The 27,863-nt window shown below is 39.3% G+C and overlaps 2 protein-coding genes across 5 annotated transcripts in view; one reads left to right on the top strand and one right to left on the bottom strand.

The window, feature by feature from the left end:
• The window catches only part of FRRS1 (ferric chelate reductase 1), a 31,351-nt gene extending 25,116 nt beyond the window's left edge, over window positions 1-6,235 (bottom strand). The window contains exon 1 of the mRNA XM_026700330.2: window positions 6,045-6,235. Coding sequence (XP_026556115.2) covers window positions 6,045-6,062 — 18 coding nt within the window. The 5' untranslated portion in view covers window positions 6,063-6,235. The remainder of the gene's footprint in view (window positions 1-6,044) is intronic.
• Window positions 6,236-19,581: 13,346 nt separating this feature from the next.
• Window positions 19,582-27,863, top strand: part of AGL (amylo-alpha-1,6-glucosidase and 4-alpha-glucanotransferase) — a 64,868-nt gene continuing 56,586 nt past the window's right edge. For 3 of the 4 annotated variants that reach the window (XM_026700326.2, XM_026700328.2, XM_087930175.1), the window contains exons 1-5: window positions 19,582-20,174; window positions 20,672-20,824; window positions 24,728-24,938; window positions 26,549-26,715; window positions 27,304-27,507. In XM_026700326.2, coding sequence (XP_026556111.1) covers window positions 20,743-20,824; window positions 24,728-24,938; window positions 26,549-26,715; window positions 27,304-27,507 — 664 coding nt within the window. In that variant the 5' untranslated portion in view covers window positions 19,582-20,174; window positions 20,672-20,742. Of the gene's footprint in view, window positions 20,175-20,302; window positions 20,518-20,671; window positions 20,825-24,727; window positions 24,939-26,548; window positions 26,716-27,303; window positions 27,508-27,863 lie in introns of those variants that run through there. The other variant, XM_026700327.2, reaches the window with a different exon arrangement.

The following is a 27,863-nucleotide window of genomic DNA, read 5'->3' as shown; positions in this document are numbered from 1 at the left end:
AACCCACCCTGTCCCAAGGTCTGGGATCCCACCAAGTTTTCAAGGGCTTTCAGAATATCATCAGGGTGGAAACAGATGAGTCTCCAGGGTGATGTAACAAACAAGGCATTCTCCTCTGATCCCCATGGATGACACTGTTCAATCAAAGGGACTTGAAGGGCACACATTCTACCTGATCTTTGTGGATTAATAGCTCACAACCCACTACTTATCTCCATTTTAAAATCTGGGACTAGATATATTGTGACTTCATTCTCTTTGGGTCCTTATAATTATTTCTTTCAATGTTGTAATTATCACCAGTGAGCAATATTAAAAACTTATGTTCTTTCAACCTCAGTTTAAAATACTCTAACCCCAATTTAATATCCTTAACTACCATCCAAGAGAGAATAGCCATACTGTCTTAGGTCTATTCGATCTGCAGTTAAATACTAACTGCAATTTAAACAAATACTTCCATTCATGTTTTAATTTCAAGACAACCCATCATTGTTCCAACGAGTGAGAAATGCTGACACAACTGAAACATACATTTAGAATGTAATAACCATTGGTCTTTGGGATTTTTTAAATGTAGATTTTTTTCAAGAAATAAAGATTTAACAAAGAATGACACCACTTGAGTTTTGGCATTAATTTAGTTGACATTCTGCTTTAAAATGAAAGACACTATTTTATTGTGTATTTTACATATTTCACCGCATATTGCATTCCTTAAATTTTTAAATACCCTTTCTCCCCATTTTTACCATAAATTAAACAAACAAATATTACCTAAAGCAGTTAACAACAAGACCTGGTAACAGCTAAGAGCAGAAAAGTTGAAGAGTCAAAGGAGGTAATTCTGGCTGCACAAGACCAAGCTTTAAAAACAAATGCATACAAGGCCATAATTGAGATGACAGCAAGAGACAACAAATGCTGCCTCTACAAAGAAGCTGAAGAAATAGTAGATTGCCAGGTTAACTGCTGCAAGAACACACAGACTGACTACAAAAAATAGCATAACAAATTAACAACAATGGAGCATTGGAATTGGAATATCTGCATTGGAATACCACTTCCTCCAAGCAATAATTGGTGGGACCACAAAACAGACAAATAGAAAATGAAGAAGCTACAGTGCTCTGGGACTTTAGAATTCTGACAGGCAAGCACCTGCCACAACATATCCCAGGCTTAACAATTGTTAATAAAAAAGATTTTTAAAAATCTGGATATTGGATGTGGCAGTTCCTGGGCTCAGCAGAAGAGAAGAGAAAGAATTCAAGTAAATAAAGATCTGCAAATTGAAGTAGAACGAGTGTTGCAAAAGAAAGCAAAGATGGTACCCATATTAATAGGTGCCTTGGATACATTCGAGAAACCTCTGAAGCCTCACTTGAACATCATCTGTACTGACAAAACAACCCATCAGTCAATTGCTAAAGGCAACTTTACTTGGAATAGCGTACATCCTGCAACAATATCTTTAACACCATCAAACAACATCATCTACCTATCCCAGATCCTTTCTACAATTCATTTGCATACCTTCCATTGTACTTTTGTTATGTCTTAATTTTATATGATACTCACAGAGCTTACTTAAAAGGGATACAATTAGTATATATGTATTTGATTTGTATCCCACCTTTATTACTTTATAAGAAACTCAAGACTGCCAACATATATAAATACCTTCCTCCACCTTGTCATAAGATTATATTTCACATTTCTAGACCATCCATCTCTTTCAAGGAGATGCCGGTAACACTCATTCTTTGAATTCATAGGCAAATAATCAAAGTTCATTTCATGTTTGAGCTCTTTACAAATATAAAAATCCTTGAAGAGATGAATGAACTTCAAAAATTTTCCTCAAAAAAAGGAGTCAGCACTGTGAGTCACTGATTTGTGATCACACATCAGTGTGGAAGAACTGAGTTAAGAAGTGCTAGGAATTTCTCAATCAAGCTGGTTTTGAAGAAAAACTCTTAAGCGTCAACCCCATTCAATTGGGTTAGAAGCATAGATGGGCTAAACTAATAAAAGCTTGTCAGTGTGATTGTGTTATACAGGGATCCTCAAACTTGGCAACTCTGTGGATTTCTCTGTGGAATTCTCCAGCCAGTTGACAAGTTTGGAGACATCTGGTTTATATATCTCCCTCCAGAGAATTAGACAGGTATTTGCCTGAATTACTTCCGAATGTTTCTCCAAACTTCAAAAATATTACAGCCCTTTTTGCCTAAGTAATAGTATCCTGCGTATTTCCACCAAAATCCTCTTCCTTACTCTCATAGCTTATTATAGGTTTAAGTAAGCCTAACAGTCTAGAGACAGAAAAAAAAGAAACCCACAGTAATACTAGGTTTAAAAGCAGTTTAATGTTAGAGTGTTGGTTTGATCTGAGCTTAGCATGTCGCATAATCCCAGTCATAAACCATATTGGCAGGACATGTAACTCTAAACTAAGACTGGTGATAGAGTTAGACATTTGATTATTTTATTTGAAAATATTTCTATAACTCTTAGTCTCCAAAAGCAGATCCCAAACAGATCTGACCACATTCTTCATAACTGGAACAGACTAAATCCTAAGAAACATATATTAAAAACAAAATCACAGGGACATATGTGCTATTTATCAGTTGCTGCCTGTTACACTAAGTTACATATGTGTTATTTGAGGAAACATGTAGCAAAACATAAGCTTAACTACCTTTGAGTTACAGAGAACTTATCAGGTATGAGCTTCATTTCACCTATTAATATTTTCTGGGTTATAGCAAGTTCAAATTTATAGTCTATGAAGGGTTCCATGACACCCACTCAAACCTCATCAAGAGAAGAAATGCCGATAAGCAACTTGAAGGCAAGGACTGCATCATTTTTCAACATTTCTTTTGATAGCCCGCCAAATAAAATCCTGTCTATATTGTAAAGGACAATATATGACCACTCCAAGCAAACTACTTTCTCATATTATATTTATGAAACTTGCAAAAGAAGCCATTTCCCCCTCTGTTTCTTGAATCATTTACCAGTACTATATTAACTCTATTTGAAATGACACCATTACATCATCATACACCAATGACGATATTAATGAAATGATGGTTAAAGAAAGAAGCAAAATATATATTTGGGGAGAAAGAGAACTTGAAGAGCAGGAAGAAGGGAGGTAATTTTCTAAATTCCCCTTGATAGAAAAAGCAAGTTCTTTGACAACTACTCAAAAGAACCATCTTTATTAAAGGAGCTACAATGGTTCTGTAACTTGAAGAAATGGACTGCTTTTCATAATCCAATTACAGTAGAGGCAAATCTGCTGTCCAAATATCAATTTCCGCATATTGGCATCACTTGATTAATGTGGCTATTTTATTGTCTACACATAGAAAATTAAAAAAAACAGAATGAGGGTTTTGTGAGAGAACATAGCTTGATTTAGGTTCTTAAGAAGGAATATGGAAGAAATGGTCATGAAAGAGCAGCTGAATTACATTTCAGTAAGGGTGAAGATTAGGCTTGAAGGACCAACCCAGAATAGTCATCATCTCTCTGCCCAAATGTATCTTAAAGGAACATTGTGGATAAAAATGGAATGCTAGAATTACTGAAGAATAGGTAGGATATAAATGTAATGAATAAACGTTAAACATAATTGCTAAGTAATAAAATATAGTAGCCAATGAAAAATCATCAGAATTTAGTATGCAGGATTAATGTTTTACTAAAAATAAAATATATTTATGCTATTATCCACATTAGACATTATTTTCAGAGTAAGGTCAGAGAAAGAACAAGATTCAGGAATAATTCAACTTTCCAATGAACCCCTGATTATAAAGAAGACTGTGTATTATTTTGTTTGAAAAAAGAAAGGTAACGTATTCAGAATGATAATGTTGTCACTCATTGGCCATTGAGAAAACTAGACTACTAGGTTATTGCTATATCAAGATGACCCATTTGGACTTTACAAACAGAGCTCCATATACAAGGCCGAGTCAGAAAAGAAGGGTCTGATAACTGATAACATTTAAGAGAGACAGATTAAATACAATTGAGCTTCTAAAAGAGAAAAGCCAAGCTTCACTGGGCAAAAAAGTATTTGTTCTGAAGTACACCCAAGGGTATACATTCAGTGGAACAACTCTGCCAGTTTGTGTTTAAATGAAATCTTCCAAAATATGATTTATTAAATGGCCTTTAGGTCACAATATCAATGAAAGACAAGATTATCAAGGAATGTCTACTCTGCTGATCTTTCCATCCCTTTAATTTATCAGCTTTCCTCCAAGGAGTTCAATGGGAGTATATGCTATCTCCATCACATTTTTATCCATGAATAATCTATGGTTTAAAAAAAATTAGTCCAAAAGATACTAGGTTTCAAAAATGCCTATTAAGTTTCTTGGGCATGGATTTGGCCATCTAAGCAGGAGGGAGAAATAAATCAATGAAGTTCAGTTATATTTTATAATTGAATTTGGGAAGCAGATTTTAATTACTGTTTCTTTGTGATTCATTTTTTCTATTTAGGAAACTTCCTATATTTCAGCTGCTTTTATAGGAGGCTTGGAAATTGCTACTCGGCTTACTACTTCTCAGTCTGAAATCTAAAAAAGTAAACATATATATTTAGGGAAATATATATATTTAACAGGTTTGTTTTAGCATTCTAAAGTTAGTTATGCAATTTGGTGTGTCAGAGATTAACCATCAAATGCCATTCTTTCAAAGATGTTTTCAATAGAAATTAAATCAGGATAAATAGTAATGATGGATTGGAACCCTCCCAAATCTATTCCCTGAGAATAGCTAAGAATAATTAAAATAGTTTGCAAAGGTTACAACACAAATACTATATACTATCTCATATCCAACAGCATCTCTAGTATCTCTAAAATTTATATTTATCTAGAATATAACATAGCGGGATTATCTAGGAATTATTTGAAAGCTTAAGAACATACTATTTTTTTGTATTTCTACTAGCAGTAAGTAGTGCTATTCATGAAGCATCTTGTTAAATATCTCATACATGAAGAGGCCAATTCAAAAACAATTTATATGCAATATATCAGAGTGGATTTTCCACAATATTAGCCCTCTGCAACTATTTTTTTTCTTTTTGGACACTCCATTAATATTACTGAATATATATTTTCTCTCTAAAAGAAAATATGTGCTGGCTGACAGTGTTCCAAACCATACTGAGATTTCTCAATGTTGCTGATGAAAAGTTTCTCTGAAGAAACTTTCAACTGTTCATCATTGCCAACCTACGTAAAATGTAAAGTGATGCAAAGGCGTATTCTGTTTACAAAATACAGTAGAAGTGTGCTTCCAAAAGGCCTAGCCAGGGTTTTAACAACCCCCCCACCACACTCCCCCGAATATTTCTTCATTTAATACTTCACTTTCAGTGGGGGCTTCTAAAAGCAGGTGACCAGCAACTCTTTAAACCAGGGGTCTCTAACCTTGGCAACTTTAAGACTTGTGAACTTCAACTCCCAGAGTTCCTCAGCCAGCTTTTCAACTCTGGGAGTTGAAGTCCACAAGTCTTAAAGTTGCCAAGGTTGGAGACCCCTGGTTTAAACTATTCCTAGTAACGTACTTGGGTAGCTTTACTACATACCAGCCAGGGTTTAATAAAAACCCCGAACATTTCTTCATTTATACTTGACTTTCAGCGGGGCCTTCTAAAAGCAGGTCACCAGCAACTCCTCTTTAAACTACTCCTAGTAAGGTACTTGGGTAGCTTTACTACACACCAGAAGCAATAGCAGTGAACTCCTGGATACAATCTAATGAAAGCTGCCCAACACGTCCCAGGGAAGCTGTTTTAAACTAATTCAGCCGGCCTACTTTCTATAGCAACAAGTCCTTTTCGCAGCAAGGCCAGCTTCCCATAAACTTAACTCACACTCGTTGCCTTACATTAACTGGAAGCTTATTTTATGTTCTCTGTATGTTGCAGTACAGATTGCGTCTCTCGTCCGTCCTTTGCTTCTTTGAATACCGAGATGCCCAAAACACCCGTTTCTTACCTTGTCATAACACCGCATAAACTTAACCACCCAAACTTTTGCCCGAAAACACCAGCAAGAAATGAAGACTTCCTACACACAGCCTATACGCTAACGCTTATCAAGCACGCAGGCAAACATGCTTATCTATAGGCTCTTATAGCCGAGACTCTTCCTGCATCGCATCCCACAAGGGGCGGAGCCGAGAACCCGAGCGAAAGAACCCAAACGCACCTTTGGGAGTAGGTAAAGTAAGAAACTTTCACGCCGTGGGGAAAAAAAACAGGAGAATGACCTTCTCGTCCAACCTCTTAACATTTGTTCGATGGCCTGGATATTTAATGGCGATTCCTCTGGAAAAAAGAAGGTAGAATGCTTATGGAAACAACGACTAAAGTTCCGCAAGGCGCCGAAGACATAAAGTTGTTGCAGAATTATGTCTTAACGTGGGAATCCTGCTACCACACCCCTAAGGGAAACACACAGCTATGCATAATTAAGACTTACACCCGGTTGGTCGAACGATTAGAATAGTAAAACACCAACCTCCGCTTACTCGAGAGAAAACAGTGGACTCCCTGGATCTTGCTTCTAACTAAGATCGGATTGCATGTTAGGTTTTACAGCTGCCTGCCTTTTTTGCTGAAAAGTCTCATCATAATGGGACGATGTTGAAAACAAAAGGGAACATACCTGAGCAGATTCGTACTTAACCTTAGATTATGTTGAAAGGGAATGATATGGAGATGGTTAAACAGATGGGCAGGTGACCAACAAATACAATTGTGAATATGTAGCTGACTTTAAAAAGATTGCTATAGAAAATTGATGGCAATACTTTGGATCTCAAGGAGAACCAATCATTTTGTACTAAATGAAGTAAAACCAGGATGCTCACCAGAAATACTAATTGTGAGCCAAATTGATGCATGGTGGGAAGGTATCCATTTTTGTTCATTCAGCCTTTCAGATGATTAAACCACAATTTAGTAGAAGCCAAGCTGTAAACCAACATTTACAAATTAGATTGGTTAGAGAGTGAGACAATTACATCTGAACTTTTACCAGTTCTATTAACTGGTCAGAGTCTGGCTTCTTTGCTTTGGGCCAGTCACTTACTCACCCAACCCACCTCCCAGGTTTGTTGTGGGGAAAATACAAAAGGGAAGGAGCATTATGTTTGTCACCTTGAGTTATTTATAAAGTAATACAAATGAAATAAAAATCTAATAAATATTTTACACCAGTCAGAATGTCCAATGGCCAACTGATTACCATAAAGCCAATATTTGATTGTAAGTGAGGTTCACAGTGCCATTTTTACAGTGCCATTTTTAAAGTCAGTTCTATTTTGAGACAACACAAACAGGAGAACAGCTTAGTATCTCTCCGTTATCTTTTTATGCCCATTTAACCATCACCTTCCGCACCCATATATATTAGAGTAAGAAAAAGTGCAATTAGAACAGCCCCATTTATGGATTCTCTGAACTCCATTCTCCAGCAATGGGCAACAAATCTTTGATAGTTCTTATAGGTGTTCGGTTGAGTTCAACCTTTTATCTTTCAACAGTGATCCTGTAGGCATCTTTTGAGCCATTCCATCTCTCTCGGTTCCTCTGCAAACCCTAGGGAACAACAAGATCCAAGGTTGAGAGAGGGGGCACAATCCTATTCAGGACTTCTCACTCCAGGTAGGGACTAGGTTCTTGTCAGGACTATATAACAGATCCTTAGTTATAGCCCCCAGCTTCTGAAACCCATCAGGATCCATCCGCTGCCAGAGATGAACTGATCTAATAAGGTCCACATCCCTGCAGAGGGGTACAGCCTTAGAGAAATTCATCATTACCACACTCTAAGCCAGGGGTCTTCAAACTTGGCAGCTTTAAGACTTATGGACTTCAACTCCCAGAATTCCACCTCCTAGTCTTGTTAGCTCAGGAATTCTGGGAGTTGAAGTCCACAAGTCTTAAACTTCCCAAGTTTGAAGACCCTTGCTCTAAGCTGATTGTGACAAGGGGACCAAAAGATAGATCCACCAATTCCACATCACAAAGGCACCATTCCAATAAGAACACCAAATCGAGTGTGACCATTATTCCTAGTCGAGTCCTGGATACCTAGGGACAGGCCCATGAATGTCATTCCATGAACTCCTGAACTATCTCTGACACCCCCCCTCCCATGGAAGGCAGGTTGAAGTCCCCCAGATTATCATCAGCCTGGGAAACTCCACCACCACCCCCATAGCTTGGTTCAAGAGCTTGGGCAGGGAAACTGCTAGGTAGCAATGAGACTAATACAATAGCAGCAATCCTTAGAGACCACTCCAGTGGTGGGATTCAAATTTTTTTAGTGCTGGTTCTGTAAGCATGGCTTGGTGGGCGTGGCAGGGGAAGGATACTGTAAAATCCCATTCCCTCCCACCCCACTAACCTGTTTTTCAGCTCCGTTCTCCTGTGCAGGGCAACAAAAGAAGACCAGCTGATCTGCTGAGGCTCGGGAAGCAGAGAATAGACGGGGACGGGGGCCAGTCAGAGGTGGTATTTACCGGTTCTCCAAACTACTCAAAATTTCCGCTACCAGTTCTCCAGAACTGGTCAGAACCTGATGAATACCACCTCTGGACCACTCTAAGGAAAAAGGTCTCACAATGGGCATTTGTGGAGCTATGCCCTTGGTAACAGCTCTTGGAAAGCAACAGTCACATTACTTCCCCTGCCCCGCAATCTGGACTGGTGCCCATACCCGATATCTGGCTAGGTATATTTCTGAGAGAGGAAATCTTCCCTCTGGTCCTATGTATCCGTGATACATGCCAAGCCAGCCTTCTTGGTAGTGATCCAATCAATAATGAGGGGTGCCTTATTGTAGACCAACCTGGGTTTAAGAGCAACAGCCTAAGATCTGGGCCACTATTGATCTACTGACCAGGGAAAGGGGGGGCTCAAGGGGGCCGGAACGCACAACCAATACAAAATATTGCAGACTTGTTCCCTGTGAAAGGGAGACCCCCTCCCTTATTACATCAACTTGGGGATAACTGTGTCCATTTAGAAAAAGATTACTGTTACTGAATAACAATTAACAGAGGAGAAGCTGCAGACTGGGTACCATGTAATTTCTACCTGACCATCTTTTCAATTATGTCATCTAGAAGCCCAGAACTTAATTACAATTCATGACTTTACTTATTCATTGTACTAATCTATTTAATTATCTCTGGGCATAATGAGACAGCTTCATATATAAAGAACTGTAATTATTCTTTGTAGTAATTTATTTCGTTATTATACGGGGTGGTGGGGCTATTCCAGAATTTCTATTTCGGTTGCAATGTCCTGGAGTCCTGTGATCATCTTTTGTGACCTTCTGAAAAGCGAAGTCAGTGGAGAAGCCAAATTCAATTAGGAACCATGTTATTAACTTACAACTGCAGTGATTTACTTAATAACTGTGGCAAGAAAGGTCGTAAAATGGGGCAAAATTCATTGAACAACTTGCTTAGCAAGGGAAATTTTAGGCTCAGTTGTGGTCATAAGACGAGGACTACCTGTAGACACTTCATCTAGGGAACAACTGCATTTCACTTTCTATGCAGATAATTGGGGTGATGCGATCATAGATTCCAGTCGGTCTCAGGAGCCTTGAAGGCCCTTAGTTAATACAACCTCAATGTCCAATTGGTAATTACCATAAGACTAAAATCATGATCTTTACCAAAATGCCAGGGAAATACTAATAAACATTCAGTGATCATCTTATTAAGTAGGCCAAATGATTACATACCAAGATATGATTTTTCGCACTTCAAATAAAAAAATAAAATAAAATGCTAACATTTATATACTACATCGGGGTTTATACTTGTAGAAAGTAATGAGGTCTTCTATCTTCTTCTTACAAATAAGATTACATTTTTAAGAAATCTCTGTTGCTTTTAATATTGTGTTATTTCTGTAGAGCTGTGTCTAGTGAACAACTTGAAAGAAAATACTGTCTGAGCTATTAGCTATGTGATTTCTATAAAAAATGTAGCATAAAGTATTTTCAGATGTATAATTACAGCATCCTGTTAATTGATCTAAAAATAATGCCAACAGTAGCAAGCTCAGGTGAGGAAAAAAGAGAGATATGAAAGCAAATTCATTTTGAATTAAAGTAGGTTTTCATTTATTTATTTTTTTAAAATGTTCAGAATGGTGACAATATAACTAGTGCATAGAAAAGATATATTTTTCCTGTTGATGTGGGATAGATGTGAACTCCATGGTTTCATCAAGTGTCAACTTAAGCCGACAACTTGTGCCAACAACATATGTTTTAAAATATAATCAGTGTTAACCATTTTTAGATAATTACAATTATACTGCAATTTATAAAGTAGGAGAGAACATAGCATTTATCTTCTTTTATAGTAAGATGTATAACAGAATAAAAAAATAAACTGGTTAAAAATGTCTATGCTAAGCTTAAAATAATATCTATTCCTAATATACTTGATTAATACAATGTAAGTAGGGCTGGGCAGTACTGCGGATTCATTTTCAGAAATGTGTTTTAGAGAATCCAGGAATCATGAATTTGATATTTAACCTGTCACTATTGCTCGGCACAATTTGCTTAGCATTCTCTGGTTTAAACATCGCAAATGTGTTTGGCATCTTCAAGGGAAAAAAATCAGTGAACATTTAAGGGCTGCTTCCGGGCCAATGATTCTCTCTCTTTCTCATTTCTGGATAAGCTTACTGTCACTTCCAGTTGTTTAAAGGTTTGCGTTTATGTTTTTCTATGGAAAGTCCACAAGATGGCACTATATGTAAGAATTCTCCCTCTCCCTCCCTCCCTCCACCTCACTTCTCTCTCTCTCTCTCTCTCTCTCTCTCTCACACACACACACACACACACACACACACACACACACACAAACACACAAACAATATCTTGCTTTTTGCAAAAGCAAAAATTAAGGACTTTTTACTCATTATATCTTTATCTAACCCTTTTCTGAGGGAGTCATGTAGTGACTCTCCCACTGGCAACCTAAAATATTCTATTTACTTAATTCTTTTTAAATTCTATCCCACTTTTTTTCCCCAGGAACTCAGGCTATTCCTTCCTCCTCCTATTTTTCCCTGTAAAAAACAACCTTGTAAAATACACTGCTCAAAAAAATAAAGGGAACACAAAAATAAGACATCCTAGACCTGAATGAATGAAATATTCTTATTAAATACTTTGTTCATTACACAGTTGAATGTGCTGACAACAAAATCATACAAAAATTATCAATGGAAATCAAATTTAGCAACCCATGGAGGTCTGGATTTGGAGTTACACTCAAAATTAAAGTGGAGAAAAACACTACAGGCTGATCCAACTTTGATGTAATGTCCTTAAAACAAGTCAAAATGAGGCTCAGTAGTGTGTGTGGCCTCCATGTGCCTGTATGACCTCCCTACAATGCCTGGGCATGCTCCTGATGAGGTGGCGGATGGTCTCCTGAGGGATCTCCTCCCACACCTGGACTAAAGCACCCCCCAACTCCTGGACAGTCTGTGATACAACATGACGTTGGTGGATGGAGCGAGATATGATGTCCCAGATGTGCTCAATTGGATTCAGGTCTGGGGAACGGGCGGGCCAGTCCATAGCATCAATGCCTTTGTCTTGCAGGAACTGCTGACACACTCCAGCCACATGAGGTCTAGCATTGTCTTGCATTAGGAGGAACCCAGGGCCAACCGTACCAGCATATGGTCTTACAAGGGGTCTGAGGATCTCATCACGGTACCTAATGGCAGTCAGGCTACCTCTGGCGAGCACATGGAGGACTGTGCGGCCCCCTAAAGAAATGCCACCCCACACCATTACTTACCCACTGCCAAACCAGCCATGCTGGAGGATGTTGCAGGCAGCAGAACGTTCTCCACGGCATCTCCAGACCCTGTCACGTCTGTCACATGTGCTCAGTGTGAACCTGCTTTCATCTGTGAAGAGCACAGGATGCCAATGGTGAATTTGCCAATCTTGGTGTTCTATGGCAAATGCCAAACGTCCTGCACGGTGTTGGGTTGTAAGCACAACCCGCACCTGTGGATGTCGGGCCCTCATACCACCCTCTTGGATTCTGTTTCTGACCGCTTGAGCAGCCACATGCACATTTGTGGCCCTCTGGAGGTCATTTGGCAGGGCTCTGGCAGGGCTCCTCCTGTCCCTCCTTGCACAAAGGTGGAGGTAGTGGCCCTGATGCTGGGTTGTTGCCCTCCTACGGCCTCCTCCACGTCTCCTGATGTACTGGCCTGTCTCCTGGTAGCACCTCCATGATCTGGACACTACGCTGACAGACACAGCAAACCTTCTTGCCACAGCTCGCATTGATGTGCCATCCTGGATGAGCTGCACTACCTGTGTGGGTACTTGTGTGGGTTGTAGACTCCGTCTCATGCTACCACTAGAGTGAAAGCCCCGCCAGCATTCAAAAGTGACCAAACCATCAGCCAGAAAGCATAGGAACTGAGAAGTGGTCTGTAGTCACCACCTGCAGAACCACTCCTTTATTGGGGATGTCTTGCTAACTGCCTATGCTTTCCACCTGTTGTCTATTCCATTTGCACAACAGCATGTGAAATGGATTGTCAATCAGTGTTGCTACCTAAGTGGACAGTTTGATTTCAGAGAAGTGTGATTGACTTGGAATTACATTGTGTTTTTTAAGTGTTCCCTTTATTTTTTTGAGCAGTGTAGATTAGGCAGTGAGTGGCCCAAAGCCACCCAGTGAATTTCTAAAGGAGGACTTCAGAAGCCCTAAGAATAGTCAAATAATTTTAGCAACAGAGGTTAAATACACACATGCATATACAAATTCTTTATTGCCAGTCTGAATACAACAATACATTATATTGAACAATAATTGCCTGTTTTTTCACAACACTGAAAAACAAGTGCCTAAAACTGACAGCTTTTCAAAGTTGTCTGTATTTAACATCACCATAACAGACTGGGTAAACACACAGATTATCTTACCATGGTGAGAGCTGTTACTTTTCCACTGAAATTGTTGTCATTTATATGCAGATAAGTTACCTCCCTCTCTTGGGATATTTCTTACTTGTGGCAGAAGTAAGGTGGCTTTGTAAGACAATTCATATCCATCCCATTGTTAGCAGATCAACACACTAAATCAGGAATTAAACATGCAGAATGAGTTTGCATAATGCACTGAACAACAATTTAACCACCCATTCATTAGCAAGTTATGCAATCCCAATGGGTTTTGAAGCAGCTCAGTCTTCCAGAGAGATATGCAAACAATGGACCAACAATCTGACCAACTGCATTTTCTTCCGCAAAATTATAAGAAACACCCAGCTGTAAATAGAAGTATTTTATTGCACAATGTCAAGAGGATGTAGAAAAATAACTGACACACTATTTAGATACATGCATTAATATTAAAATACTAAAATGGTACCCCGAGTTATTTGGATGTTTGGAATGTGATCATTCTGAAGAATTTGTGTCAGTCTTTTCTGCTTATTACCTGGTTTTCTTGCAAGTCCTATTGTTAGAGGAAGGATTGTATAAAGCAAAGGTCTTCAAACTTGGCAACCTTAAGACTCGTGGACTTCAACTCAGCTATGCTGGCTGGAGAATTCTGGGAGTTGAAGTCCACAAATCTTAAAGTTGCCAAGTTTGGGGACACCTGGTATAATGCAACAGTGATACAGATTTTACATGCCATGAATTCTACTTCAAAGTTATAATTCTATCATTTTAAAAAAAATCCCATACTAATTCATATTTGCCTAAAACTGGGTGGGGGGGAAATTCCCTCACCGATTTTGCTTGTTGGAAGCTCGCCAGGAAGTTTGCAAATGGCAAATCACATGACTCCAGCACACTGCAACTGTTGGAAATACACACCAGTTGCCAAGCACCTGAATTTTGATGCTGTGATTATGGGGATGGTGTGATAGTCATAAGTATGAGGACAGTCATAAGTCATTTTTTTCAATGCCATTATAATTTCCATCCAACCACGGGACAAACATGTCCCAGCAATCTTTTCTTCATTGTTCTTAATTATATCAGAATTTATATTGTGTTTTCTCCTTACCAGCATGAGCAGAGTTGGTTTTCATGTGGCTATAAACTGACCATTTGATTGTTGGCAAAGGTAGAGAATAGGGACCATCCAGGTATACTGTCTGTACCTTAATTCTAAGGCTGAGCCAGATCCTCTCCTTTCCCTCTTCACTGTTCTTCAAGTCCATTCTGCTTTGGGCAATAGAAGAATCTGGCTCATTAATTGTTGGGCAGAGTTATTGGTTGGTATGTTCTGCGGCAGGAGCCTGCAACCTTCAACAAAGAGCCATTTGGACCCGTTTCCCACAGAAAGGAAAACACCGGGAGCCACAAAACCTGGGTGGGTGTGGCCAACTCAACATCATTCCCACTCAGTCACATGATCACCACCACCCCGCCACACCTTTTGTGGTTCCCGGTGTTTTCTGTGGGAAATGGGTTTCTCTCTCTCTCTCTCTCCCTCCCTCCCTCCCTCTCATTTCTGATTTTTCTGTTTTACCTTATCAGGCCAGGTGAGGAGTGACTGGGAGGGTGAGGGGCGGGGCCAGCCAGTGGTAGGATCATTCAACAGGAAGCTACAGCATTGGGCCCAAAGAGTCGCATGCGGCTCCAGAGCTGATGCCCTTTCTGGGGGATGGCTAATCATGGCTACCTATTTGGGGAACCAGCCCATCCCCAAAGTGCTCATTTGAAAAATGGCAATACTTACATCTATCATTTGTTCGTTCGCTCGTTCATTCATTCAATCAATTTCTATAGCTGCCCAACTCAACCAAGTGACTCTGAGTGGCTTACAATTCTAAAAGTATAGAACAGTTATAACAATTAAAAATAAACAATTATAAACAATAAAAAAATCCAGAAAATAAATACAAACAGCCTAGATAATCCACTAACCATAAAGCCAAGAAACAGGGCCTTAACATATTCTGAGCCCTAAGTTAAGGTATATAGACAAGTTTTTAAAGCCTTCTTTTCAAAACATACCACGTCAGCTCCCAGATCATGCTCCCCATCAATTACATAGCTCTAATTTCTTTCAATATGCACAAACTCCTAATCCAACTTTATAGCTGATAAATGTGGCTGGATATTGACTAGCGGGTTCTGAAAAATGGCTAGACCTGCTTGCATTTATTCCGTTCCGCTTTCTATGGGCAAAGGCTGGCTTAAATGGCCAAACCACACTTCCTTGCCTACACAAAGACAAGGATCATACCAGAATTACTCAACTTATGACTGTGATTGGACAAGAATTTCTGTTGTTAAGCAAGGAAGTTTTTAAGTTTGTTTTATCATTTTTTGCTACATTTGTTGAGGAAATCACTGCAGCTGCTAAGTCATTAAGCCATTAAGGCAATCCAACTTCCCCCATTGACTGATTATAAGAAGCCTGTTGGGAAATTGCAAATGGCGGTCGAGGTGCTATAATCATTCTAAATACATGCCACTGATCAAGCAACTGATTTTTTATCATATGACTATGGAGATGCTGCAATATTCCTAAGTGCGATTTCCTAGACTGACTACAGGTAGTCCTCCACTTATGACCACAACTGAGCCCAAGTTTCAGTTGTTAATTGAGTTTTGCCCCATTTTACAACCTTTCTTGCCACAGTTGTTAAGGGAATCACTACAATTGTGAAGTTAGTAACACTGTGAATCTGGCTTTTCCATGGACTTTGCTTGGTCAGAAGGTCGCAAAAGGTGATCACGTGACCTGGGGAACTGACACTGTCAAAAATATGAATATGTTACCAAGTGTCTGAATTTTGATCACATGACCACCGGGATGCAGCAACGGTCGTGTGAAAAATGATCATAAGTCACTTTTTTCAGTGCCATTGTAACTTCAAACAGTAATTAAACGGTTATACGTGAGGACTACCTGTATCAAACAGGCTTACACATGTGTGTAACTTTGGAAGAGTACTAAATCTGTGTTTCAAAAATGCAGTTTCTTCATAAGGCCTGCACACTTGGGAGTTCCTGCTATTCATCAACAAGTTGGAGGCAGGATATGGTTTTGAAGCAATAACAGGACATTTTAGGCTGGTATATATTTGCACCGGTTTAGGGTCAGATGGAAAGCAATTTAACCAGGGAGAAAAGTTCTTAAGACTGTACTTGACAAGTATATTGAATCCTTGCCAAGGTTGAAGTCTCTTGAAGAGCCAAGTTACAGTTGTCCTTTCGGCTGCTGTCCCATGGCCCAGAAGGCAGGAGCTGGCAAGCAGCGGGACATTTGACTGTGTCACTTATCTATCATTTCTTTCTGGTCAATGCTAGGGATTGAGTCCATAGAAAAGACAAGTTCAAAAGGGACTCACAAAGGGGATCCTGCCAAGGGATTCTCAGCATTTGGAATGAGAACTGAACTAGCCAGCTATGAAATAAAACAAAGACACTATAAGGACAGATGTTTACTAATAGATTAATGAGACATAGTCAAAGCTTTATTTTCTTTATATTTTTTTTGTTTGATTCTTAAATCTAGATTTAGCCTTCAACAACTGCAATTGGTGCCTTCCAGCATTTTTTCAACTAGCATGAACCTTGATGTGTGTGTGTGTGTGTGTGTGTGTGTGTGTGTGTGTGTGTGTATGTATTATAGAAATTGTGACTCAACAAGCATGAAAAGTTCAGGTTCAGGGCTATACAAAGCATTTTGAATCTGAGCCACCTTTGCCGTTTAGGAAATGTTTCAAGCTTGAGACAGAAAATTTCCCATTCCAAACCAGAGATTAATATTTCAAAACCATGCACATTCAAAATATTTTGTACAGCATTATAAACTGTGATACACAGTTCATAGTTTACAGTTCTTTGCTGCCAAGATCAGCCTATGAATTATATTCAGAGAAAGAATGAGCTAAATACTATTTTTTCTTGGCCTGTCCTCACTTTCCAACCATTCTGTTATTTTAGCTAAAATTCAATAATTTTAATCAACTGGAGGGGAATGATACTCTTATTAATAAGACATTATTTATTATAATTCTTATAATTGTGCAGAAGTAAAATTGCATCAGGGTAGTTCAAAATTCCTGGTTCTCAGCATTTCAGTTTAAATCTGAAAACTCTTGAGAACTACGTTTTCTTTAGGAGTAAATTGGTCTTGTCTTATAAAGATACTCACTTTGTATTAGAGGAATTTTGTTTGATGCAGGGCCAATTAACATGCAACATGCAGGGCCAATTAAAATGTTATCTTACTTTTAGTGTTCTGGATTTGCTGTCATCTTCATGCCACCATATGACATTCCTGAAAATCCAGCTCATTCCTGTAATCTGAGAATCTGTGTGAGTGTGGTTTTTTTACAGTTGTGATCATTGAAAATAGCCTGACCTTCAACTGCTGCAGGCCTGACCTTTTCTGAGGCCCATAGTTATATATATTTCTGTAAGCTACTGGCCTGTTTGTCTTACAGTGGTGGCAAAAATATTAGGAAGCAAAGATACAAAACTCAGAAATTAAGCAAAGTGCAAAGCCCGTGTCCATGAGACAGTAACTACTGCAGCAATTTTAAATTAACATGGTAAAAATAGGTTTTTTTAGGTGTCCCCCAGTCCATTCATTTCAGTTAAGTAAACATCTAATTCTCAGAAGTGCTTTAAATTTGCTGCATGACTATTCTGAATAAATACTGTACCTTCAATTTTATCCTTGTATTTGCCGTAGGGTTTTCAAACCTTTCCAGGCCATAGAACCAGCTGGTAAAAAAGAACAAAAAAAAAAAAAACCCAGAAACCCAATCAAAAGACAAATATCTAGTGATAGAAAATTGGCTATGTTCTGGTTAACATTTTATTTTGCATTCTGTATTTAATGGTGTTCCAAGATTTTTAGAATGGTTGTTTGTAAATTAACACAGCACTTGTTTTTCACATTAAAAATAATTTGATTGTGTCTTTGTATTTAGGCAACGTTCCCATTTGGGAAGATTGTCCTCAAATGGTTGTTTCCATCCGCAATGTGTCAGGACTATAAAATGTGATGGGAATCTTGGGAGCTATAGTGTTTAGTACATATTAGAAATGCATGTGTGTGTATTTAGATGAGTTTTCTTCTATATTCTCCTATATACTGGCTGGGGAATTCTGGGAATTAAAGTCTACACATCCTAAAGTTTCCATATTTGAGAAACAAGGTTTAAATCAGGTCTGAAGCTCAGAGCTAATTTCTCTCCTTGTGAGCAGATGAGAAACTGGCCCTCATTGGAAACTGTGATTCTTATTTAGGGGAACTGCATTGCAATTACTTTATGGTGCTATTTCTGATCAATACTTAGCCATGTTGGAAGAATTATCCTTCTGGGTTCAGTTCCAAGTGGGGAAAAAGACATTGGAAACATGGAGGCTGTTTGGAAAGATGGTTTAATGGTGGACAGGATCACATGCCCTGGATAAAGAAAGAAGGAAAAAGGGCTGAGATGCTGAGAGACCCTTAGTTTTTTTATAACCTCTGTTGGGCCCCACCTTAGTGTTTCCTGTTCCTGTGTAAGAAATGTCAGACTGGCTGTCAAACTTCCAGGGGCGGGGGTCTTAACTAACTTTGTAGGCTTTGTCTGGACCACATGGCTTCACCTGAGTGTTGGCTGATACAATCTTACCAGGCCAGATGGTGAGATGGGTGGAGGCCTTTATTATGAAGAATAGGCTGGCCTAGACCTTAATTAGCAAAGGTGGTGGGGGCTGAGTTTCTGCCTGAGTTTCTACTATACTTTTTAGGGAATATTTTAGGGAAAATATTCTGCCTTTTTAATATTTCCTAGGATATTTCAATTTTCTAGGAGAGGGGTGGATGCTTTTGTCATGCATGCTAATCAAGCCTCTATTTCTGAGGTGCATTTGTTAGATTACTAACATTTAGTGTGTCTTAATTTCATGTCAACTTTTGAGACCATGATCTAAATAAATAAATCAAGCGTTCTTGGGAAGAAGTTCACCCTTACATTGTTGCACACATTTTAAAATCCCTAATATATACCCAATCAGAACACATCTTGTTCACAGTAAAGTTATGTGCATCTGAATACCATAACTTTTCAAGAACAAACGTTAACCAAACTTAGCCAAGAAATATTCTCTGACAACCATGTACCCAAATTCCTTTCTTGAAAGCACCAGTTTTATAGTATTATTTGCTGCTGGAGGGACAGGTGTATCAAGAAAACTAAATGCCCTGGTTTTGTTACCACTCTACAACCAAGGTTTACCGAATAAACTCCAACTGGCCGGGCTCATGAAATGTTAACACGATTAAGCAACTAAGGCTAGGTTTCATAGGACAAAAGTTTTAACGCGATGGCTTAGCACAAGCATTTAAGTCACTATCGTCATTTCAGCTGGGCAACCTGTAGTCCTCTCAATGTTTACGAACTACAACTCCCGGCATTCCAGCCGAGGAATCACTATCTATCGACATGGGGGGGGGTTATAAATCAGTTGTCTTCTCCGGGCTCGCGACTCTAACACTGATTGAGTTCGAGAATACACGTGTCTAAGTGTCCTGGAAGGAGGTGTGCTTTTGCTGAAATGCCGCTTGCAAGCGTTCAAGTGTTGCATTCCGGAGCGAAAGCAAACGACTCTTCTAATTCATATTGTGCAACGTCTTCCCAGCAAGAGCTGCTTTGCCTGCCTTAACCAAAGCTTGGCGCCCTGCCTCTGTTTTCGCTCTCCCCTCCCCCCCCCCCACCTCAGCTCTGCAGCAGCGGCGGCAGCAGCTCTCGGTCTGCGGCTGCAGCGTCGCGCAGGCTGTGGAAAGAGGAGGAGGGAACCCAAGAGAGAGAGGCTTTTACCGGGCCTGCGCCCCACAGCCAGGACTGTCCTTGCGCCTCGAGCCGCGTTTCTTCCTGCAAAGCCCTTCAGGCGTCAGGCGGAGCTCTCGGGTTGCCCAATCCAGTTCCTCCCTCCGCAGTTTTGAACCTCTTCCCTTCTATAGTTCTGTCCTTTCCTTCTCTTTCTCTCTCTCTGTTTGGAGCCCTCCCGCCCAGGCCCAGCTCCGCTGGTTGTGCCAACAACACCCGAGTCGCCTTTGCCCACTGAGGGAGTCCCGGGGTGAGTGAACCAAGGGCGGCCAGGCTTCGCCCTATATTTATAGACAACAGCGGTCGGGAATAATGGGGGCGAGAGGGGAGGGGGACTGGGTTGCACCCTGGCGCCAGGACAGGTCGCATTGTTCAGACGGAGAGTGACAGGTGCCAACCCCTCCGGACCGGTCCCAAAGGGAGAGCGCCCTCTCCCAGGGCTCCGGCTGCAGACCCGCCGAGTTAGAGGGTCTTGCCTGTAACCGCGACAATACAGTTGCTGAGAGGAGAAAGTTTGAGCGCCCCTAAGTGTGTCCTCCTCCATCCTTGAGCTCTTGACAAGTTGTTTTATGTGGACTGAGTAAGGACGAAATGTAAGTGTGGGTCTGTCACAGTGGTTTTCAAGGTGACCCGTGACTCGAACCCATCTCAGCCTGGAGAAAAGAGGGGGTGGGGGGTGGGGGACAACAACCCAGCTCTCTGTGTATTTAACCTTTGGTTTGTGTATCTGGTCCTTCTCCCTATTAGGGATCACTTCAGTCTTTCTGAAGTTACTTTCTGCGGCTGCCAACAAGAGTGGAAAAGTCTAGGTAGTGAAGATGAGCCATGGTAAGCACACCCGAGTACTTCTTCTCAACGACATGGAGAAGCTGGACAAAACCCTGTTCCGGCTCGAACAAGGTCAGTATCCCTAAGCAGCTGTCTGCATCCTTTATTTTTGTTGGGCAAGTCTACTGGGGTCCTTGTTGTCCCTTTTTGCAATAAGGAAATGCAAATGGTTGGCATATCTCAGTCGATTTATATTCTCTGCACGTGAAGCTTTAGAGGGATCCCAGCACGAACACTGTAAAAGACTGTGTTTTAATACTTGGTGGGGCTGGAAAAAGAAATTGTATGCATCTCATTGTAAGAGGTATACAATCTTAAGAAGAAGAAGATGCCTTTTGAGGAAGGATTTCAAGAAACAGAAAGTGGTGCCACCATTTGTTGAGACATAACTGGTGGAACTATTTTAAGAGAGGAGATTTTGGCCAGCTGCATAATGCATGTTGCATACTGGAAAATAAGACTAGGTGAATTCAGTGGGATACGTTCCCTTTTCAAACAATGATCATATAATAAACTAAGTACTGTTTGCCATATTGAAGGTAGTAGATATGGTAATGCAAGTAAATTCACTGATAGAAAACTTATGTTCTCTAAAGCTTCCACTTATTTGTGGAGTCATTTTGCTGAGTGATTAGACTTCATTAATAAATCTCTCATACATTTGCAGATACTTAAGCTAAAGTACGAATCAATCTAAGAGCTTCCTTCCAAGTAAATGGTTTTAAGATTGATGGGCCATCTTTTACAGCAAGAAGAACATTCTGTTCCTTTATATATTATCTGCAAATCATTTGGGGAAAATATTTGGATTATATATTTTTCACTATAAGGAGTTAATCTCAAACAGACCTTTCTATAGTAAGAGGAAGAACTGATGCCTGGTATTTCAGAGTCAAAGTTCATTACAGATAAAATTAGTTTTATCAAAAAATGCAAAGAATAAAAAAGGCAACCTTGGATGTGATGCTACAGCAAAAAGCCATAATATCTAATCTATCCTTAAACCCTATTCCTCAATATGGAGCCCTTTTAAATGTTTTCCTAACTCTACTTGAGCCAAGTTGGCAGCTCTCCAAAAGAGAGGTACTGATTTCACAGTGCAGCCCATGAAGCTAAACTTCACTCACATAGTTGGATTGCTTTACATGTTATTTGAAGTACATACAGGAGCTATTTGCAGGAAAATGGCTCCTGTGTATCTATAGTATTTTATCAACTCCGTCACATCTGAAATAAAGTATTAATATTTCTTTTATTTGTGAACAAGAGAATTGCTAAAATTATATGTCAGTATTACTGTATAAAAAAACAAGCTTTAAACTATTTATGCTTTTATTTGCAACATTTTAAATGAAATTAATGTCTTTATTTTCTGTAACTGTGAGAGTAATGATCCTGAGGTAACTTCTAGTGATGTAAACATAAATTATAAAACTTAAACCTATTTGTGAATTTTTCCTGAAATCAGCAAGATCTGAATACTCAAAACCAATGCATTTTGTTTCAAAAATTAGAAATCTATTCTGTGATCCTGAATGACATTATTATTGTCACATGCATAAAATTATTGCTTCCTGGCAGAAGGAAGTCACAAAGAATATGTAGCTGATTTGAATAATGCAGTTTTTAAGTCGACACACTTTCTGGGGAATAAGTTATTATGCAAGTATCTTTGTAGTCCAGTCTGCTTAGCAGATGCCATAAATACAGACCAGTCAAAATTTAGTAAAAGCATAATGATCAAATGTAAGACTTATGAAAATAGACTTCTTTAGGATGAGACTTAAAATTACTTATTTTTTCTTCCTGTTTTTTTATGGTATTAAAATATTGTAGTTACAAATTCTTCCTTTTTGTACCAGTCTTGATTGGGATGTTGTATTGATTATAAAATATGTTTTGAACTTTTAAATGTATATGTTTTAGAGTTGGCTAGGCATTTGAAAATGCCCTCAACACAGTTTTCTGGGATTGGGAAAAATGAGGAAGGGCATCTAATTGGCTAATGGAGAGAGATGAAAAATAGGTTCTCTTACAAGTAGCCTGTCTGTTACTGTCACCTTTCCTGGGGTGGGAGGCAAGGGCAAGGTTTCATTGTTTGTATAGAGAAGGGTAGATGCCCCTCAGATTGCTAGACAAGAATGGGATCATGCTACTTTGGCTGAGGTGGGGATGCAGGGGAAAGAAATCTGAGGGACCACAAGTGCTTATTTGGAGTAGGTGCTGAGCTACAGGTGAAACTCGAAAAATTAGAATATCGTGCAAAAGTTCATTTATTTCAGAAATGCAACTTAAAACGTGAAACTAATATATGAGATAGACTCATTACATGCAAAGCAAGATAGTTCAAGCTGTGATTTGTCATAATTGAGATGATTATGGCTTACAGCTCATGAAAACCCCAAATCCACAATCTCAGAAAATTAGAATATTGTGAAAAGGTTCAATATTCTAGGCTCAAAGTGTCCCACTCTAATCAGCTAATTAAGCCATAATACCTGCAAAGGGTTCCTGGGCCTTTAAATAGTTTCTCAGTCTGGTTCAGTAGGAATCACAATCATGGGAAAGTCTGCTGATCTGACAGTTGTGCAGAAAACCATCACTGACACCCTCCATAAGGAGGGAAAGCCTCAAAAGGTAATTGCAAAAGAAGTTGGATGTTCCCAAAGTGCTGTATCAAAGCACATGAATAGAAAATTATGTGGAAGGAAAACTGGAAGAAAAACGTGCACTAGCAGCAGGGATGACTGCAGCCTGGAGAGGATTGTCAGGAAAAGGCCATTCAAAAGTGTTGGGGACTTTCACAAGGAGTGGACTGAGGCTGGAGTCAGTTCATCAAGAGCCACCACACACAGACGGATCCTGGACATGGGCTTCAGATGTCGTATTCCTCTTGTCAAGCCGCTCCTGAACAACAAACAACATCAGAAGCGTCTTACCTGGGCTAAAGAAAAACAGAACGGGCCTGTTGCTCAGTGGTCCAAAGTCCTCTTTTCTGATGAGAGCAACTTTTGTATCTCATTTGGAAACCAAGGACCCAGAGTCTGGAGGAAGAATGGAGAGGCACACACTGCAAGATGCTCCAAGTCCAATGTGAAGTTTCCACAGTCTGTGTTGATTTGGGGAGCCATGTCATCTGCTGGTGTTGGTCCTTCATTAAGTCCAGGGTCAATGCAGCCATCTACCAGGAGATTTTGGAGCACTTCATGCTTCCTTCTGCAGACAAGCTTTATGAGGATGCTGACTTCATTTTCCAGCAGGACTTGGCACTTGCCCACACTGCCAAAAGCACCAAAACCTGGTTCAATGACCGTGGGATTACTGTGCTTGATTGGCCAGCAAACTCTCCTGACCTGAACCCCATGGAGAATCTATGGGGCATTGCCAAGAGAAAGATGAGAGACATGAGACCGAACAATGCAGAAGAGCTGAAGGCCGCTATTGAAGCATCCTAGTCTTCCATAACACCTCAGCAGTGCCACAAGCTGATAGCTTCCATGCCACGCCGCATTGAGGCAGTAATTGCTGCAAGGGGGGCCCAAACCAAGTACTGGGTGCATATGCATGCTTATACTTTTCAGAGATCCGATATTGTTCTATGTACAATCCTTGTTTTATCGATTGCATGCAATATTCTAATTTTCGGAGATTGTGGATTTGGGGTTTTCATGAGCTGTAAGCCATAATCATCACAATTATGACAAACCACGGCTTGGACTATCTTGCTTTGCATGTAATGAGTCTATCTCATATATTAGCTTCACCTTTTAAGTTGCATTTCCCAAATAAATGAACTTTTTGCACGATATTCTAATTTTTCGAGTTTTACCCGTAAAAGTTCTGTTTCAAATTACAGCGCCCCTGGCAATTTGCACAGCATTGTGGGGACACAAATGTGGCACTGAACCCAGATTGGCCCAGCCTTGTGATTCAAGACAAGGTTTTTCTAATAAATGTCTGTCTTCCTTTCTTCAGGTTATGAGCTGCAATTCCGCTTGGGCCCTACTTTGCAAGGCAAGCATGTTACAGTGTATACAAACTACCCAGCTGCTGGAGAATTGTTTGATCGCCACAAGTTCAGATGCTTAACTTGGCACAACCCAACAGGAAAAGAAGATGATTCTGACAAATATTGTAAATTAGAACTCCAGATTTCTGGATCATACCAATATTACTTCAATCATGAGTAAGCAAAAGCTAAACATTTGTGGAAGAGATATCATAAGCAGTTGGCTTCTCTCTGGGGACAGGGGCATTAAAGTTTTCTTGATAGGCTTTTGGGGTAACTGTGGAACAGGCCATATACCAAAGGCATCTTCCTGTGCCTGAGAATCTTCAGCTATGTCAGGTTCACCTAAAGAGATATATGAAGAGAGGTCCATGAGGTTGTTGCATGTATTTGCTTTGCTATATAGGTATTGATGAACATGTGTACTCATTTTATTTCATGAGAGTGAATCATAGTATGTGAGAATGTCCTTGAGAGATGGAAGAAGGAGCACCAGCAGACTAGGCAATGGTCAGACACCTTGCAGAAACAATAGGGGAACGGCATATGTCTCAGATGGTGTCCCTGATTTCTGGGATTCTAAAGGTCCAGAACAGATGTTTATTCAGACTCAAAAACTTCTTTTGCTGTAACCTTTCAATAAAAATAATGTTAATGATACATAACCCAGTATTGCCTGCTGGGTAATACTGGGTTATGGTAATACTGGGTTATGGTAATAAATGGGGGTAATAGCAACCCATAATTTGTCTACTTGAAAACATATCACTCTAAGTCAGTGGGGCTTCCTCCCAGATATATTACTTTGTGGTCCTAGAAATATATAAATCAGGTTAGAGAGTTCAAAGTGCTAAACCCGAACCACAAGTCAAGAAGGTAAAGATTCTTACAGTATCAGAAAAGCCAAAGATAAATCTGCTTGTGGCCTTAAAGTAAATCCCTATGCTTCTTTTTTTTTTGCCCCCCAAAATGGTCCTATTGCTAACCTGCGTTTCTCATAGTTCAGTATTGACTTCAGCTTTTTAGCAGTGCAATTCTGCATATCAGAGGAGTGAAGTCTAAGCCCCAGGGCTTCAGAGATTTTCAAAAGTTTTATACAGGAATAGCTTTTAGTGTGGAAAAAATATCAACTAATTTAAAAGTATGTAATAGTCTTGTTCTTAGTCTCTTCTATTACTTGAGAACTTTGGCTCCTAACACACTACTCAAGAGGCAAAGTGTAGCTCTCAGCCTTTAAAATATTGCAGGTCTTTTTACATGCATAGCGGGTTTCTACTCTATATAATCTATATAAGATTACAGTCTTACACCTTTCTTTTAAAGGAAAATCTTCTAAGTCAGGGGTCTCCAACCTTGGCAACTTTAAGACTTGTGGACTTCAACTCCCAGAATTCCTCAGCAAGGAATTCTGGCAATTGAAGTCCACAAGTCTTAAAGTTGCCAAGTTGGAGATCCCTGTTCTAGGTTGAAAGGGTTAACAATATTTTATAAAGGGCAATAACATAATTGGTATTTTACATTTGCTGAGACCACATGATCGAAGTGAAAATATTCTTGAATCTAAGTTGTTTTGTGTCTGATTTTATTTTTGCATTATTCCAAGTGATTAAGTATGTTTTCTTGAATCATTTATTTTGGGATCTGTGAGCTAGAAAATAAAATTGAATTGTATTTTCAAATACAAGGCTAGACAAATTCTAGCTAAGTATTGATTGTCTTACTGAGTGAAGATAATGTCCAATTTCTTTGTATTGATATAAAATCAATGCATGTGTCTTTCATTCCAGGAATCAGAAAGGAGGTGGAGGTTATCTAGTTGTGGATCCTATTTTACGTGTTGGTGCTGACAATCATGTCTTGCCCTTGGATTGTGTTACACTCCAGACATTCCTAGCCAAGTGTCTGGGACCATTTGATGGATGGGAAGATCGTCTTAAGGTTGCAAAAGAATCTGGTAATAACCTTATTTACCCCAAGCCAAATTTTTACTTGAGGTATAAAATGTATGCTACTTTAAACAGTCATTTGTACATTTCTACCTTTTGGACTGTGTATTTATCATCTTTATTCTAGTAATGCACTGTAGACAATGAGGAAGATGACTTTGACAGAGGTAGAGACAGATCTGTTACCAAAGGATCAGGGAAAACATGTCTTAAATCCCAAGCAAGCAGAAAGTATGTGGAAGCTGGTCAGATAGACATTTCAATAATTCACATATGAATGGGAAGAAATCCAGCACAATCACACTTGCAAGATTCTATTTTTACAGTCACTCTAAATAAAACTAGTGCTAACCTTTCTGTGGAAATCACAGTTCTGGTCTCCCTAAATGGGATTGACATACACTAAAAATTCCAATCAATCTTTTGATCTCAGAATGGAGTATCCTCATGCCTATCTGATTTAACCTTTTTTTTTTTTGGGGGGGGGGCATTATAGCTTCAGATCATAAATACTACCTAGTTTGTGGTGTCTGTCCTCTTATCCACTTGAGAGTGGAAAGCATCTGTTTATATATTTTGTTATTATTATTTTACAGGTTATAACATGATTCATTTAACTCCAGTGCAGAAACTTGGTCTGTCTAGATCATGTTACTCATTGGCTGATCAGCTGGAAGTTAATCCTGACTTTTCATCTTCCAGCAAAAAATGTTCTTGGAATGAAATGGGAAAACTAGTGGAAAAAATGAAAAATGAATGGAATATGCTTTGCATTACAGATGTAGTCTACAATCACACTGGTATGCTTATTTTCATTATATTTATTATCCTTGTTTCTTGCAGGTTTGCAGAAGGGCTGCCATCATGTAAATCATTTTCATGTGTCAGAGTCTTGTTGGCTTTAATATATATATAGGCATATGAATTTATTTATATGAATATCATTAGAATTTGTTCTTTTCAGCACTGACTCTACTTCCTGGTTTGAAGAACAAGGACACTGTTTATCAAAAGTTATGTAATCTTACATATATTTAAATGCTGTCTTTTACAGTGGCCCCAGGTTAATTTTGGATGAACAAAATCCAATCAATATTTGACCTTAGGCATTTGAAAATAGTTTTAAACTGTAGTTAAATCATGATTTCCTTTAGAT

The sequence above is a fragment of the Pseudonaja textilis genome, chromosome 3 (assembly GCF_049901715.1).
Source record: "Pseudonaja textilis isolate UNSWEBS1 chromosome 3, rPseTex1.2, whole genome shotgun sequence".
Lineage (NCBI taxonomy): Eukaryota > Metazoa > Chordata > Lepidosauria > Squamata > Elapidae > Pseudonaja > Pseudonaja textilis.
This window is presented reverse-complemented; position numbering and strand designations above follow the sequence as displayed.